Raw genomic sequence first — 15,611 nt, 5'->3', positions numbered from 1 at the left:
AAAAAAAAAAAAAAAAAAAAAAAGGCTGCTGAAGGAGCCTGTTCTATGGAAGATTGGATAGCATACATAGCTTATACTGTCACTCGGCTGCTGTCACATGTGTTGAAGTATGGTGGTTACTATCACCCTTGTTAATTTTTTTTTTTTCAATTCAAATTAATCTCACCCCATAGTTTATTTGTGTATTTTGGTAAGGAGTTTGGATAAGTATTTGTTAAAAATCTTTACTTGGCAGCTGGAGCCTATCTAGTGTAACATCTGTGAAAATCAAGGGCTGTTGCAGTGGAAAAGTTACAAACTTGTTTTAATTCAAATGAAAGTCAAAGCTGAAGAGAAGGGAGAAGACTTAAAGAAAAACGATGACCCCAGAATGTTCTGCTTACTAGTAGCTGTGCAGGAACAGGAGCCAAACTTTCCTGCATATTTCTCTATGCTTTCAGGAAGCATATCTTGCCCTACCTCTATGATATTTCTTGTCACTTGTGGTTATTAGAGAGCTATAAAAAAAGAATAAAGCAGTGTCTTCTACCATGAAGAAGACATCTAATGCATCAATTATTTTTAATTATATTTTGTCATATGCTTTTTTTTTTTCTCTCTCCAAAAGAGTCTAGTTCAATAGAGAAATAATGTATATCTGAAAGAGGGAGAAGCTGCGAACTGTCATGGGTATGTCATGGTATGTCATAGAAAGGTATGATAACCAGTGTCACATCATAGATATGATGCTTAGATTCTTTAAAGTTTGTGTTAAACGTGGCTTTGCTGCAGCAGAGTTTTTTTCTACCTCTTTTGCCAAAGAACTCTGTGATTCCACCATTGTGATACTGACATTTCTGGCTTGCAGGTTCCCCTTATGTGGTTAAGTCATTCTGGTAATCCTTCTTTTAGGAACCTGTGATTCAGTGACTGAAAGTGACTTTGATTTTAAAAACAGTGTTTATTTTTCTACAGATGTGTGGTATAGAGAAAAAGAGTGAAAATAAAATAAAGAGGTACATGCACATTGTTCCTTAACTGTGGTCTTTTTCTTGCAGGGATGATCAGTTTCCATATAGCCATCCTGTTAGCTGCATTTCTGTTTCAGAATATTCAGACTGGTTCCTTGAGACTGAAACTCTGTGGATTTGTCTCAAACAATAGGTTTAGTAATATTTAAGAGTTCTCTCTTTAGTTGGATCTTCAGAAAATTGGTTGTTATATTCTGGTTATTATTTTAAAATCAATTTACAAAAAGACCACTTATACTGAAATGTCTGCTAGCAAATTGCTGGTTCATTTTGTGCTCTTATCTGCATATACTGCATGGTATTCTGGTAAGCTGACTGAAAATTTTAGCTGGTAACTTTTTTTTTCTTGATAATGTATTTTGGGGAATGCAGGGGACAAAGACTTAGCCTTCTCTATCAGCCAGTTGTAATTTAGACCTTGTTAGACAGTTTAACCCCACAATTGTCATATTCCTTTACATTTGAAGCCTTTTAAAAGTTCTGCTTTCATTTGATGCAAAAGGTCTCATTTTTTTCCATCATCTTGCTTGTTTTCTGCCTCCTTCCAAGCTTGATGTAGGAATAACTAATCTGATTTAGAAGACATGCATATTTATAGCTTTATGAGCAGCCAGTACAGTTTGTACCAGTGAGCACTAGAACTTGAGCTATAAAGCCAGTGCAGTTGAAGTATTTCAGTTTAAGTTGAAGAATTAGTGTATGACTGGTGACTGTGTTGCGTGGCAGCTGAGCAGGCCACCCTGCTAGCACAGGTGAACTTGTGCCTGGCTCAATGGTGGCTCTTGTGAACTTTCCTAAAATGTCAGAGGCAAAGAATTCCTGTCTCCTGTTTTTCCTCTCCAAACCTCACAAAGTGCTGCTCTGCTAAATGCTTTGCTGGTTTAATACCCCTAATTGTGTTAAGCGTAGGGTATTTTGGCTCTTGATAACTGAAGTAAGTGTTGTATTTGAGGCACTTGTATTTGAAGCACGTAGTGTTAGCTGTGTGGCACGAAGTAGCAATGGACTCTTAATATGTAATTTAGGCATAACGTTTTAAGTTGTGAGTTCTGATAAATGAAGTATTATTTCTTGCTTTTTTCCCTCCAATAACTACTGTCTCTATGGGACTGTGAATGAACAATAGCAAAAACAAGTTTTAATTTATAATGTCTCTAAGGAGATAGGCTGTGATCATGGCTGTCCACTGACTGTGTGAACAACATGCTGCAGATAGGATTAGGGATGGTGCAATTCTGTCTTGTCATAAACCACAGCAGTTCTGCTTTGCTGCTGCTGTTGATTGGCACAGCAGTCATGTTGGCTGGTTTGTTTTGGCATGTTTTCGTAGTACTTTCCCTGTGCCAGGGAAGTGGGTCAAGTACAGTATATGTGTGGTAAAGTCCTGCGGGAGGATGACAAGCGCAGTTGTTCTTTGTTGGGGTCTGAAACGCTGGGCCTCACTCTCACTACCAAGTAGAGCTAGAGGTGACTTTGCTTCTTGTACCTGCTTTGCCAGAAGGGACTTGCTCTGCACTGCTGAGCTGTGCTGCAGGGCAGTGTTGATGATTAGTCTTCTTATCATAGCTGTTTTGATTTTGGGAATTTTTCCTAAGTGTTCAACCTTAAGTCTTTTTCCTTCATACTCATATTACACCTTCAGAAGTGTTTTGTTTGGCTTCTAAGCCAATGTTTCTCCTGGTAATTCGTTGCTGTTGCTTTTGCATAAAGCCATTATAACGTAAGTGTAATTCAATGTGTGAGACAGATTTTTATTTATTTATTTTGTGGTATAACAAGCTGAGGATGTACATGCTAATGCTATGTATCTGATCCTTTGTTACACAGATATTTCATCAATATTTGCTGGTGAAAGCTGAAGCTCTTCCTCAGATTGTTGCCTATTTTATCATTTATCATTCCCTATTTGTATGGTGGTAATTTCAAGCAACATGATTGAAATTACTGGACAAATAACATTGGACTGGACAAATAACATTGTCCCCTTTTGAATAGCTCCTCTTGTGAAGCTGTTAGACTGGTTGAATGTATTTGTTTTATTTTGCAGGTGAGAGAACATGTGCTTGGATTTTTCCTCCTTGGATTTTTTTTTCTCTCTCTCTCTTTATTTTTTTTTTCTCTCTCTCTTTTTTTTTTTTTTTTTTGTGGCCAGTTGAGGTCCTGGGTATTGCAAACGTGTTTGGGAGAGCGAGGCAGAGCTGTGCATTCTTAGGTTGATGGTAAGCGGAGGAGTATAAACTGTTGGTGGTAGGTCCAGGAAAGAGAAGCAATACAAAAATCAATATTTTGTTTTATAAATAGATCTGTCTGATCTTTTTTTCCCTCGTCATGTTTGAGTGAGACTCAAGCAATGTTGAACAAGGACAACTGACTTCTATACTCCTACACTGTTATGTATAGTGTTACTCCTATCATGTGTGAGGTGAAAATTGTTTCTAATTCAGGAAATATACTGTAGTTTGTGCAGGAGTTTTCCTTATGCAATATTGATCAACTTATTTATGCAAGAAACTATTATCTGTTAAAAACACCTATGTTAAAAATACAAAGTGCATAGTAATGCAGCTCTAACAGTAAGGTTTTGTATTTAAAAAAAAAAAGTATGCAGGCCAGTCATTTCATTCTCAAGTTTTATATGTTAGGGACCAAAATAGCTTGATTATCTTCAAAATTGAGTATATTTAAATGGATTCTTGTGTCCAACCATGATAAGCATGTTAGTAATCTGAAAAAGATTCTTATAGAAGAATCTTTTTACTTTATAATTATATTTTGTGTTATGTATTACAAGGGTTCCTTTTGCCTGAAATAGAAGGAAATATGAAAGATGCATTAGAAAAGTAATTGAACAGCTGTGCTGAGATGTTTTGATGCCGGCTTGTAGGATATATAACTGCAGGATTGCAAGGTGTTTCTTTTATACCATGTGCTTTTCTTTGGTATGGTGGCTGCTATTGACTGTGTTAAGTTGCTTTTTTTTTCTGTTTGAGTGTTTTGTTTGTTTGTCCTTCAGTGATCTTTAAATTGAGAACCAGTTCCCACAGATCTGGGGGGAACTGGAAACTCATTTTGGAGGAGTGTATGGAAATCCCAAGGCAGTGAGGCTTTCATATGCTTGGATGCCAGTAGATGAAAATAAGACAGTAATGTGTTTGTGTGTATGTTTTTCTGTGATGAGAGTAATTAAATTTGATTGTCTGTGTATGTTTATTCTACGTACATTTTAATGTCTTACAAACAATTCATTAGACTAATTTAAAATTCATAAGAGGAATAAAGGATTTCTTTGCCTGTAGAGTTCAATATGGTAAAACTATCCAGACCAGAGGTGAGTAAGAGTCTTCTTTTAGGGACCATGCTACATAGCTTAATATTTAAATAATTATTTTTTACTAAGCTGTCTTACAGTTTATTGGTAGCAGGAGCAGCCCCATCATTCCCCTGCCCAGGTAAACAAACCAGGCTCATAGAGAAACTGACAGGTGAAAGGTACCTGCTGGAGCATGAGGGACATGCCCAGGCAACCACAAAGCATGAGAAGCAGTAGGAGCAGAGTAAGGGATGTGAGAGGCTTATGATTTACTTTCACAGTTCATTTATTCCAGTGCTATCATCTAATTTTATTAGTTATAAGAATCCCATATTTGATGTAAGTGTCTTTGAATATTCCGTGGTGAATATCCATGGCTTTGGTTTGAACTAGTGAGAAGCAGGCTTCAATTTCACGGCCTGATTCAGTGCAAACTATCATAGATCTTTTTTTTTTTTTTTTTTTTTTCCCCTGGCACAAAAGCAATGTGATGGTTTATACTTGTCACATTTGACAGTTTCAGAAAAATACATTTTCAGAAAAATACAATTTTCAGAAAAAAAATTGCTATCTATTTTGGCATCTAGTTATCCATTGCTATGCTCTCCAATGCTTCTTCTGGAAATTATATATGTAATTTAAATATGTAAGAAGTACAGCTGTGCTTCGTGCCATAGTTACTCCCAGCTCCATCTCTGACAAAATTCTTTTGTTTGGAATTCTGTTTGAGATTCTGTTGAGAAATAAATCTGTATTATTTAAGGTTCTTCTCAGCCTACTGGAATAATTTTGATAAATTTTCATGACTTGTGTGAATAGGTGAAAATGGTGAAAATGTAATTTATTTTCTGAACCTTTCATGATCGTAGTGATGACAAAATATTTGGTCTATCACAGAGCACTCTAATTATAACTGTCAGGAATGGGGAGTGCGTGTTTGGACATGTTCTGTTTTCAAGAGATCAGAGTATATTTCAAGTTTGATTTCCTTATGGGCTTTTGTCTACACATGTGAATATTCAGACAGGCAGTAAATCCGTACAAGTGACAGTGTTTTGAGATGCCAGCAATGGTGGGGGAGAGAAAAATGCATTTTAAATGACTTTTTTTCAACAGAGGTTTTCATGTTTAACATTGCCATTTTTGCAGACTTGCTATACAGCATCATAAAATATTTCAAACCATCACTTGAACAGCATGTGTTTCTAGCTATCATAAAAACACTTGCTCCATTCATTAAGGAGGTGGCTACCAGCTCTTCTTGTGTTTTGGCTGCCTAACACTTCCCGTTCTGGAGTTTTCTTCAGACTTCTTCTTAACACTCCCATTGTTTGTAACAGATGGCAAGAACTAAATGGCAAAAGTCTGTCTAGGAGAAGACATTGCATGAAAGTCTGTTGAGGATTTAGTTAGGTGCAAGCCAGGTAAATTGGCTATTTTCCTTCCTTACTTGCTGCTATGGAGGAGAACAAAAAAGTCTTGCTGAACTGAATTTTGGCCTGTGAACACTCTGAGGTGATGTTGGTGCTGGGGCGGCAGATGCAGCGTGCCAGATACCTGCAGGCTGGCACTTTCGCTGGACCTGGCCAGCTGCACGCAAGCTGGGCTGCCCCTGTGACTTTCCCAGCCATGGCAGTTGCATGGGTGCTCTCTGGGATGGGAGGAGGCCACTGTCCAACGGTGTGGTCCTTCGTGTGCTTCCTGCAAGGGAGAATTAAGCTGTGCTTGCTTAATGGTTCAAGTCTCCCTGCTGTGTTACTGTAATAACTTTATCTGAATACCAAGAGTGAATTCTGATGAGAAACCTCTTAGTTATTTGGATTTTGAAAAGTCAAGGGGGACTTTGAGTTAGCAGAGTACATGCCTTAAGATGATTTATGAGAGGTTAATGCTTGCAAATATTGATTCGGTGGGGATCCCCACACTGCCAACCATGTCATGTTTCTAATTCAGTCACTCTTGGAAGCCAGTTACTAGACAAGCGCTCCTTACAGAGCTGAGTTTCATAGAAAGCTTTACAGAGAAAGGGAAAGCTTTGCTGGTGTGTGGATTCTGACACACACATTTTAGTGCTGTGTATTCCCGCTTCAGCTTCTTTACTGGTGCAGTCTCCTCTGCTGGGAGCAGATTGTATGTGTAATGTGAGTGTCTGTCTTGCGATCAGTGGATTACAACATAAGGAAACTTTTGCAGCAAACGAATTCTGAGATACTACTTTCTCTATTGCAAATCTACGTTTTCTTAGTCCTTATTTTCTGAGTTATTTCTTTTTGATCTGTTTCATTGCCAGCAATGCACAGTTTGTTTCTTATTTGTTTATTTATTTATTTTTCCTGTGAGAATAGTTGGAGATGCCCTAGGAGAGCCTTATCTTCACCAGGAGACTGGTGTGTGTCCTGCATAAGATCTGTGACACAAAGAGGGACTTGCCTGAGGCAGGGTGGGATAGGGTTGCCTTTCATCCTTCAGTGTTTGATAAAAAAGCAAATAACGAGAGCAAGAGCACCAAAAGGTGCGGTGCGGCTGAGAGAAAATGAGTGTGATCTGGCATGTGGCTGTACCCACACAAGCTACTGCTTTGTGATCCTGCATGCACAGTAATTAACAAGTTAATTAGTGACTGCTTGTTTTGTGGGAATTGTGGAGTTTGTACCTGTGTACTTGCAAAGGTAGAAAGAAGAGAAATGAGTTAAATGTGTTTTTACTCTTAATAAATGGAGAGCCAAATAAGGTAGATAGGAGAATGTGTTTTAGATGCTTGTGCTTGAAGTTTTATTTGGGAGAAATAGTTTGAGATTATCTAGTTCAAAGCGTTTTAGCATTTGAAAAGAGGGATATAGTCTGCTAATATCCTGCTATACAGCAACAGAGATTTTTACAAACTATGTTAACTAGTCTGTTTTAACTAATCTGTTTTGATTAATGTAGAGAATGATGCTTATACTAGAGTGTAGGATCGTACCCTTTAAAGAAGGAAAATCATAACACATGATAAATGTTACACAGAAGTCTTGCAGAAATCAGATGGTCTTCTAAAGAAATGGGAAGACAGTTAAAATATGTCTGTCATGCCCTTTGAATGTGGCTAGTTCAGGTGGCAGAAGCTGAAGTCAGTTAATGAAACCATCTTTCCAAGCAAAACAGCCCACTTGTTGCATTGCAAAGCATCAGGTAACAATCACGTAAAAAATGTACAACATTTACTTAATTGTAGAGAGTTGGAACATGCTATTACTCTTAAAAATCTGCCACATAGCTTCCATCTGCTAAGTTGATAAGTAAATCCTGTTTATCCATATTACTAAGTCAATAACTAAATCCTGTTTGTTCACTCCATGTGCATTATGTTAGATTAATTGTTCACCTTGTTGAAGGAGACAGAAAAATCTGGAGTTGCTTTTGTAACCACTAAGGTGATGCATTTGTTCTGTGCAGAATATGGTAGGAGTCATAGTGCAGCTCTTGGGTGAAGAATCTGGGAGCCCTCCATTGCCTCTAAGCTGTTTCAGTAACTGTCACAAGCGAGAAGTTGTCTTAGAAGGAGAGAGGGGAGCAGGCCTTGTGGTCCTTGTATCTTTCAGGACTGTGTATTGCCTCATTTTGGCCTCCTGAAAGATGTAAACTGAGAAGTCTTCTATTAGTCCTGCAATATAAAAGGCAAATTTGGTAGTTAAATTTAAGTATTGAATCTATTGAATCTTGAATCTTATCTTTTGAGAAGAATGTTATTAAAGGAGTCCAGAGTGATTTTAATGCAAGTTAAATAAAGCTACTCTAAATTTGTCATTTGTAGAACATATTTTCTGGTTTAAATGAGATTTGTAGTTAGAGAGGAGAAATGGGAAGGTAATTCCAGATTTTTTTCAAGGAATTGAAATAATGCTGTGAATCTGAAGCTTGATGTAGAAATATTCTAGAGAGAAATATTGATTCTAATGAAAATAATTGTTATAATTTATAATTTTAATAATTTTAATTTAACATGAATGCAAATAATTTTTGTAATTTTAATGTCATGCAAAAGAGCTTTAGGGTAGTGCTAGGGAAAGCTGTTGCCTTGCTTCACGCAGCAGCTTTAGCTAATTAAGACTGAAGTTAATAGTGACCTTAACTGGAGTGATTGGAGCCTGGTGCTGATGGTGAGGATTGGACACTGTCAAGCAACTAATGTCACATTGACTGGCTTGAACGCTTTCAAGCTACTAATGTCACATTGACTGGCTCAGTTTAGATAAGAAAAAAAAGTATTTTCCACAAAATGTGAACAGAACAGGGCAGATGTGTTTGTGCAGGGCCCAAGCAGTGCAGTTGGCGCAGGAGGTTTGGTGCAGAGCCCACACAGTTGCTCGTTACAGGCGTGCTCCAAAACGCAGCCCCGAGCTGGATGCTTTTTCTGTTTGATCTGCTTTGTGTTTGTTTTTTGTTTTCATGTGTGTGTGTGTGTGCGCATGCATGTTTATTCAGCAGTTAGATCCAGACATGAACAGAATACAATGTTCTGATACAAACACTAACAAAGAAAGTTAAAAGCTCTTGAGTCCATTTTCCATCATTCCTTTCCATCTTTGAAAATGTGTCTTCTTTCCTTCTCTTCAGTCTTTTCATATCAAAGTATTTTGCAGATACTCTTTTTCTTTTTTTTTCTCCTATTGTTTAAAGAATGTGAGTCTTTGATTCTGCAATATGAGTTTGCAAGAATGAGTTTTATTCAAGGTAAGAGTCTTAGTGCTAGGTTCGTATTTTAACATTGATCTTGAATACCCTGTTCTGTCCCTTCAGATAGTAGCAGCAACCTACTACCAATTTGCTTATATTTCTATTTGGTGTCCAAGTGTTGAATGAGGAAATACCAGAAATAAAATAATTGCTTTCCAACCTCCCTAATTCCCACTCTGTTTTTCAGCATTATTCTTTGAGTGAAGTACTGCTAAACAGAGAAATGACCGTGCTGCTTGATATATATAATGTTGATATATTGTGCTAATATATGTAGCTGCAATCTGTGCATGTTTATGGTTCTGCTGTACAGTATCTGATGGTCTTGCAAGTTCTGATGCTGGTGAGGAACAAGGCAGAGATGTATCTATGGATGTCAGTTCAATATTTTTGCTGCAATAAAAATCTCCTTATGAAGGATGGATGAGAATTGGGTTGTATCTATGAAACTTCTAACTTACAATTTAAATGGGGTGCAGACCAGTGCTTTTTCTCTGCTGTAAATAGCTGTGGTCTTCAGCAAGGTACCAGTTTTGTGTTAGACCACTGCTCCTTTGGCATAGAGAATGAAATGGATCAGTTTAGGTGGAAATGTAGACAAAGTGCTGGATGATAAATAAAATATTTGAGGATTAATATTGTGGTTAAAATCTGCCGAGGAAGCAGGATTAAATGTCTCTTTATTTTGGCAACACTTAGGGCTTCCGCTGCAGCAGTCCATTCACCAAAATGGCCAAGTCGTTCTTCTAGTGAAATGGCTATTTGATGGTGAAAGTTTTATTGGCAATTCTAGTAAGTTTTATAAGAAGGATTGTTTCTTTCCAAGTTACATCCTGTAACATGTGGTTATTGCTTATTTGCTTTAGCCATTTTTCTCTGTCAAAACTGCTGAGTTCTTAAAACCCACCAGGAAGTCTCTTCCTTAAATTTCAGAGTTTTTCTTCTAGGTGTTGGCTCAGCAGCCAGGTATCTGTGGCTGTTTCTGACCCATCAGCTCACTCTTTGGCTTCTCCAACAGCTCTGGGAAATGCTTTCCAAAGTTCTGTCTGAAACATTTATTAAAGATCACAGAGTTGGTTTGGGGAAAGTAATCGCCAGTGGTTATTGCTTCCAACTCTTTGCTAGCTCTACCTTCAGTAGTTCCTATCTCCTAATAGATTCAGATACAAAAAAAAAGAAATGTATGGTTGCAGCTTTCTGATTCTGGGAGAAGCACAGTGCTTGAATGCAGCCCTTTGCTCCTTGGGCAAGCCCGCGATGCTGGCTTTGCACTGGGTGCACAGGGACACAGCCACCAGTCTTGCCTGCTGTTACTGGCACTCAAGAGGCAGCCCTAATAGTTCAAATATTATTGTTTCCTTTTATTCGGGAATTGTTTGCTTATTTGTCCATCTATTTTCAACCCTTTACTCCTTCTTGCAGCTCATACGTTGAGAGGTGCAGACCCAGGTTTTAGAACCACTTGCAGAGGGGAGATGAAGAGAAGGGGGTGTGGCATGAGGAGGATCAGAATCTGTTTTAGGGTTTGGATTTTGTCTTGCTGTTCACAGAGTACTTTCAGTTTATCCTTTTTATCACTGAACTGAACTTTCCTTGTAATAATTGTATGTCGAAGTTGTATTTGAAATGTTAGGGATACAGAATTTGACAGGAAGCTGTAAAAAAAAAAAAAAAAAGTTGTAATTTTTTTTTCTTTCCTTTTTTATTTTGTTCTAGTTAATATTAAAGAACAAATTGCTTAGCTGGTCCTGCAGAAGAGTTGTTTTGACCCTTCAGAACTGCATGTGATAACAAAGATTGTGGATTAACTAAATATATCAAATGTTTCCTTAACCTTCCCTGGCAACAAAAATGTAAAACCTTTACTAGCGGTAGGAGTGTTCCAGGACACACATCTCTTTTTTTTTTTTTTTTTTTTTTTTTCCTTCTACTGAGCCTTTCCATCCTTCCACAACTCCTGACATTCCTAACGTGTACATGGCAGCACAATAGAGTGTGTACACTGCTTATTTACAGTGCTATAAAGTCTAGTAAGAGTTTATAATGATGGTATTGTGGCCGAACATAGAACTGGATTGCTTCTTGAGGGATATAGTTTGTAGTCCTCTGACCCTAAATTGTCAAACACTGATAGATAAGAATTGTTTTGAGGAGAATGAGCTAGGAATATTGCAGATCTGTTGTTAGGCAAAATTAATTTTAATGAGGTACATTTAGCTTGAACAGATTTTTGACATGATTGAAGTTTTGAGTTCCAGTGTGATGATTTGCTTAAGTATGGTTTATGAACAAACTTTCTCTTGCAGAGAAGATACTGTGTAAAATATATAGAAAGCTCTAAGCTATGTGTTTGTGCTGTCACATCCTGGTGAATTTCATTAGCAATACTTTTACTGGTGCAACTCGGCCACACTGAGTGTTGTGGCTTAAACTTTTATAGTTGCAAATCTCTTAGTATGCCCTGACTTGTAGGCCAGTGAGGCATAATGTCTGACACTGTGCACATGATAGCACCTAATTTCTAATCTACAGCCTTGTATAAAGAAACCTGTGTGATAGACTAGAAGACGGTTAGAGAGTACAGTATATTTTTGTAGAGTACTTATTCAGATTAGTGTTGAGAGTTTCTCATAAAAGTTGGTTGTGGTGGGTGCAGAAGGATCTTCCAGCCTTCTTAAAATGATTCTCTAATCTTAAATCTGTGTTCTCTTCTTTGCAGACCTTTCAGCAGCTCAGAGGAAATTTGCCCATTCTCTGAGAGACTTCAAATTTGAATTCATTGGTGATGCAGAGACAGATGATGAACGATACATAGGTAGGTAAGAAGTGAGTAAAAATGACTGTATTTTGCTATACAACCCTAAAAAGTAACTAAATCCTTTTTTGGTTATGTGTTACAGATGCATCGCTTCATGAATTTTCAAACTTTCTAAAAAATCTGGAAGAACAAAGAGAAATCTTGGTGAGTTACAATAAAAATTTAAATAAGATATTCACATGACATATGGTAAGGAATGAGATATAAGTCAGTTAATATTGTCCTATTAAGTTTTCCAAAAACTTGTTGATATCAGGAATTTACTCAAAGCTGTTACTTTGCAGCTACTTATTCTGTATTCTAAAGTTATAGACAGCAGCTACTTCTTGCTGAAATGGAAAGCTGTACAGTAAAAGCAGTCCCTGTAACTTGGTTTAAAATAGTATTGCTTGGGTTGAGTGGGCATTGGGAGAAAGAAAACCAACCTAACCTTGTTTGCTAGTTATAAAATTTAAAAACAAAACAAAAAAAAACCACATGATGAAAGCCCTATAATACTGTAGGTTAATGCCCAAGCTTGGGAAATTAGCAAACTTTGGATCCAAGATCTCTTTCTCTCTAGCTTCAAGACTTTTGTGGATTTGGCCTGCAATCTGCTGGGTGAATGCAGTAGCAGATTTGGCAACCTTTTCTTTGAAGGTGGGCTATCTGGTGGTGGGGAGGTTGCATATGCAAATATTTGCTTACTCGGATACTTTGTTGTGTAAAAGGAGTGTTCTTTGTTCAGGTATCTGTGCTTGTTTAGGTTTTGAGTATAATCTGAGTCAAAATGGCTACATGTATAGTATGGTCTGAGTGCTTTGCTATACACCTTGCTATCTTATCTTTATAGCTGCACAAAGAGTAGGAGAGCTCTTTCTGGGCTCCCTCCTGAAAATGTTTCCTTTCAGAGCTAGGATTCAGAGAGCAGAGGCCGTATGCCTAATTTTCCCTACAATGTGCGATCAGGTCCTGCATCTGAGAAATGCTCCCAGTCCTGCTTTAGTAGCAATTACATTCCCCAGTATTTGCATTGGGACTGTATCTTTATCTGCTTGGAAGTCAGCAACTATTTGGCATTGCTGAGAGGAAACTGAGACTAATCTGTGTTCTGGGCTACAGTCTGCCAGAAGTTTGCTGTGGCGTAGGAGTATGTAGATAAGTGAGAAAGGAACTGGTGAACAATTGGCATTTACATTTCTCTCTAGCAGTCCTCAGCCCAGTGATAGGAACCATGTTCTTGGAGTGTACATTTCCCATGATTTCTGAAAATCATTGCATGGTGAAACCAGAATCTGTAAACCTTTAAATTGGTGATTGCTGTGAGTTTATTTGTTCAGCAAATGTTAGGTGGATAATTTAATGACATTAATGATGTCATTCAGATGTTTGAATCCTATGTTCAGTGACTTTTCCATTTCTCCCACCCCCCTTGAAGGCTGTCAAAGTTGTATCCTTTGACAGCTGGGATGCAGTGGGCTTGTGAAGAGGGAGGTAGACATTGATCCATATGTTCCATTGAGTTTTTACAGAGCTTTTTACAAACAAATAGTGCTTTTACACAACTCTAAAGCTCAGTGACTTCTCCCAGGGTGGCTAGGAAATAGGTCATTCTGTCCATGGGGATATTCTGAAAGTGATAATAATGATGATGATGTGTATTAAAATGAATGGAATCCTAAAATTTATATTCTCCTCCAGTGATATGAGTGTCATGGACATGCAGGGCCGAAAGGGGACTTAGAAGGGTATATGGATGGGGATGCGAAGGCAGTGATGCTGTAAGGTCTAGAGCAGGCATCAGGGTGGTGATGCTGTCCAGGTATTTTCCCGTCTGTCAGGGAAAATACCAAGCCTCCTTCCCACCCCTGCCTCTCCTAAATGTGCTAGCAGATTTGGCTCTGTGGTCAGAAGAAGAGATTTGGTTTGTTATCCTGATTTCAGCTGCAGTAATCAAGTGCAGGGGTGCCTACTAGGTAGCCCCAGACAGCACTGAGCACATGTTTGCATGTGATTACTGTCCCTTTCCCTCCTTCTTGACCCTTCCTGTCACTGCCTTTGCAACTCCCTTCCTCTACTTCTGCCTTCTCCCAAATAAACAACTTTCTCCGTATGAGTTTTCCCTGTTGGTTCTAGTTTTGCAAGATCCATGCCCAAGTTTGATATTTCTGATACTATTCTGTTGGGGATCTCAGCGTTATAGATACCACTCGTGCAGTCCCTGAGACTTTCCTGGTTTTGCGAGGTCCCTCAGAGGTCTGCTGTGCTCCCCTTTTGTTCTTCCTGGAGTTCAGCTGTTTCTCACATAACTTGTCTTCAAAGGCTTTTGAAGTCTAGTCATCCTTCCCAGCACTATCTGCAACTTTTGTCAGCTTCCCACGTTGGTATCGTCTGTATCCAGCAATGTCTTGGACCTTGGCCAGTAGCTTCCCGTGTCCTGTTGAGTTGTCGCACAGGCCAGAGCCAAGTCAGTTGACTGCATTTACTTGCAGCCCTAGCAGATCTGGTTTGAGGCATGGTACCTAGACTAACTGTGACAGGTCTCTCTCTAACCCATTCTTAAAAAAAAAAAAAAAAAAAAAAATCCAGGGACTGGAATTTTTCTAGTTTATTCCAATACTTAGTTATTCTTCTGTTTTCTCCCATCATATCTTGTGTAAATCTACTTCGTTGCATTTTTTTTTCTTTTTTTTTTGGTCACTTGCTACAGTAGTCATGGAGTAAATGGATCACTTTTCTTCCATAGCAGTGTTTTCATGTTTTGGAAGACTATCTATCACAATTTTACTATGGTCATTTTTCCATTCCTTTTCTTACATCCACTTGTAGTCCTTTCCTCTCAAAACCACTTTGCTTTCTTAGCTGTTCCACATTTTTGTCAGAATCAAATTTAAAATATCTGTCTACAGCACGCATTTTATGAAAGAAAAATGAATCCTAGCATCCAAAACACCAGAGACTATGTTTTTGTATTTCCCCTTTAAAAAGAAATATGTCAGCAGAATTTCTGTTTTCTTTGTTCTTCACAATCCTCTTAAGTCTGTATGAAGGAGCAATTACTTTACTCACTGGTTTAGTTCAAAAGCACCCTTCAGTTTTGGATGCCCCAAATAATGCACGAAATAAGAGTTGATAAGAGCTCGTGGCCTTACGTAGCACTCTGTATGTAGCACAGCTCCTGCCAAGTCCACTGTAAACAATGCAAGTGCTAAAAGCCTCTGTCAATGTCAAGAGTGGAAAAATATACAGTCAGGGTCCGTTTTCTGACAAATGTGGTTGCCAACAACTTATTGAACATCTCGGATGGATTGTTTTGAACATCTCAGATGCAGGTAGAAGTACGGGTAAAACTCGGTTTTTCACAAGCGATGTTAGACTGCCTTAAACACAGGATCCAGATCCTTCTGTCCCTCCCTGCAAATCGTCTTGTTTGTTAAAACATTTTCCTGTTTAAGAAACATAGTAACAAGAAACACAGTAACTGCCGACATTTCTCATTGCCCAGCCCTTATTCTCTGAGTGTCATGAAGTTGGATGGCTGTAAGGTAATTGTGGAAATAGGCACACATATACTGAATTAGGGCTACCTTAGGCAAACCTCATTTTTGTGATTTGTGATTCCTGAGGTTGAATGCCAATATTTTTTTTAATGCCTCTGCATTAATCTATAAAACAAGGAAAAAATGTAGTCTGTACAGTAGAAGTAGAAGGAACTGAGAAGGAATTACAAAAGCAGTTGGGAGGTATTCCCACCCCCCAAAAAAGACATCTGTCTTAA

The 15,611-nt window shown here is 38.2% G+C and overlaps 1 protein-coding gene across 1 annotated transcript in view; it reads left to right on the top strand.

Annotated features, from left to right (window-relative positions):
• The window catches only part of ARHGAP10 (Rho GTPase activating protein 10), a 122,838-nt gene that overhangs the window by 18,205 nt on the left and 89,022 nt on the right, over window positions 1-15,611 (top strand). Inside the window, exons 2-3 of the mRNA XM_026042645.1 lie at window positions 11,756-11,851; window positions 11,937-11,998. Coding sequence (XP_025898430.1) covers window positions 11,756-11,851; window positions 11,937-11,998 — 158 coding nt within the window. The remainder of the gene's footprint in view (window positions 1-11,755; window positions 11,852-11,936; window positions 11,999-15,611) is intronic.

The sequence above is a fragment of the Nothoprocta perdicaria genome, unplaced genomic scaffold (genome assembly GCF_003342845.1).
Source record: "Nothoprocta perdicaria isolate Ctin4 unplaced genomic scaffold, notPer1 scaffold_31, whole genome shotgun sequence".
NCBI classification, from domain to species: Eukaryota; Metazoa; Chordata; class Aves; order Tinamiformes; family Tinamidae; genus Nothoprocta; species Nothoprocta perdicaria.
This window is presented reverse-complemented; position numbering and strand designations above follow the sequence as displayed.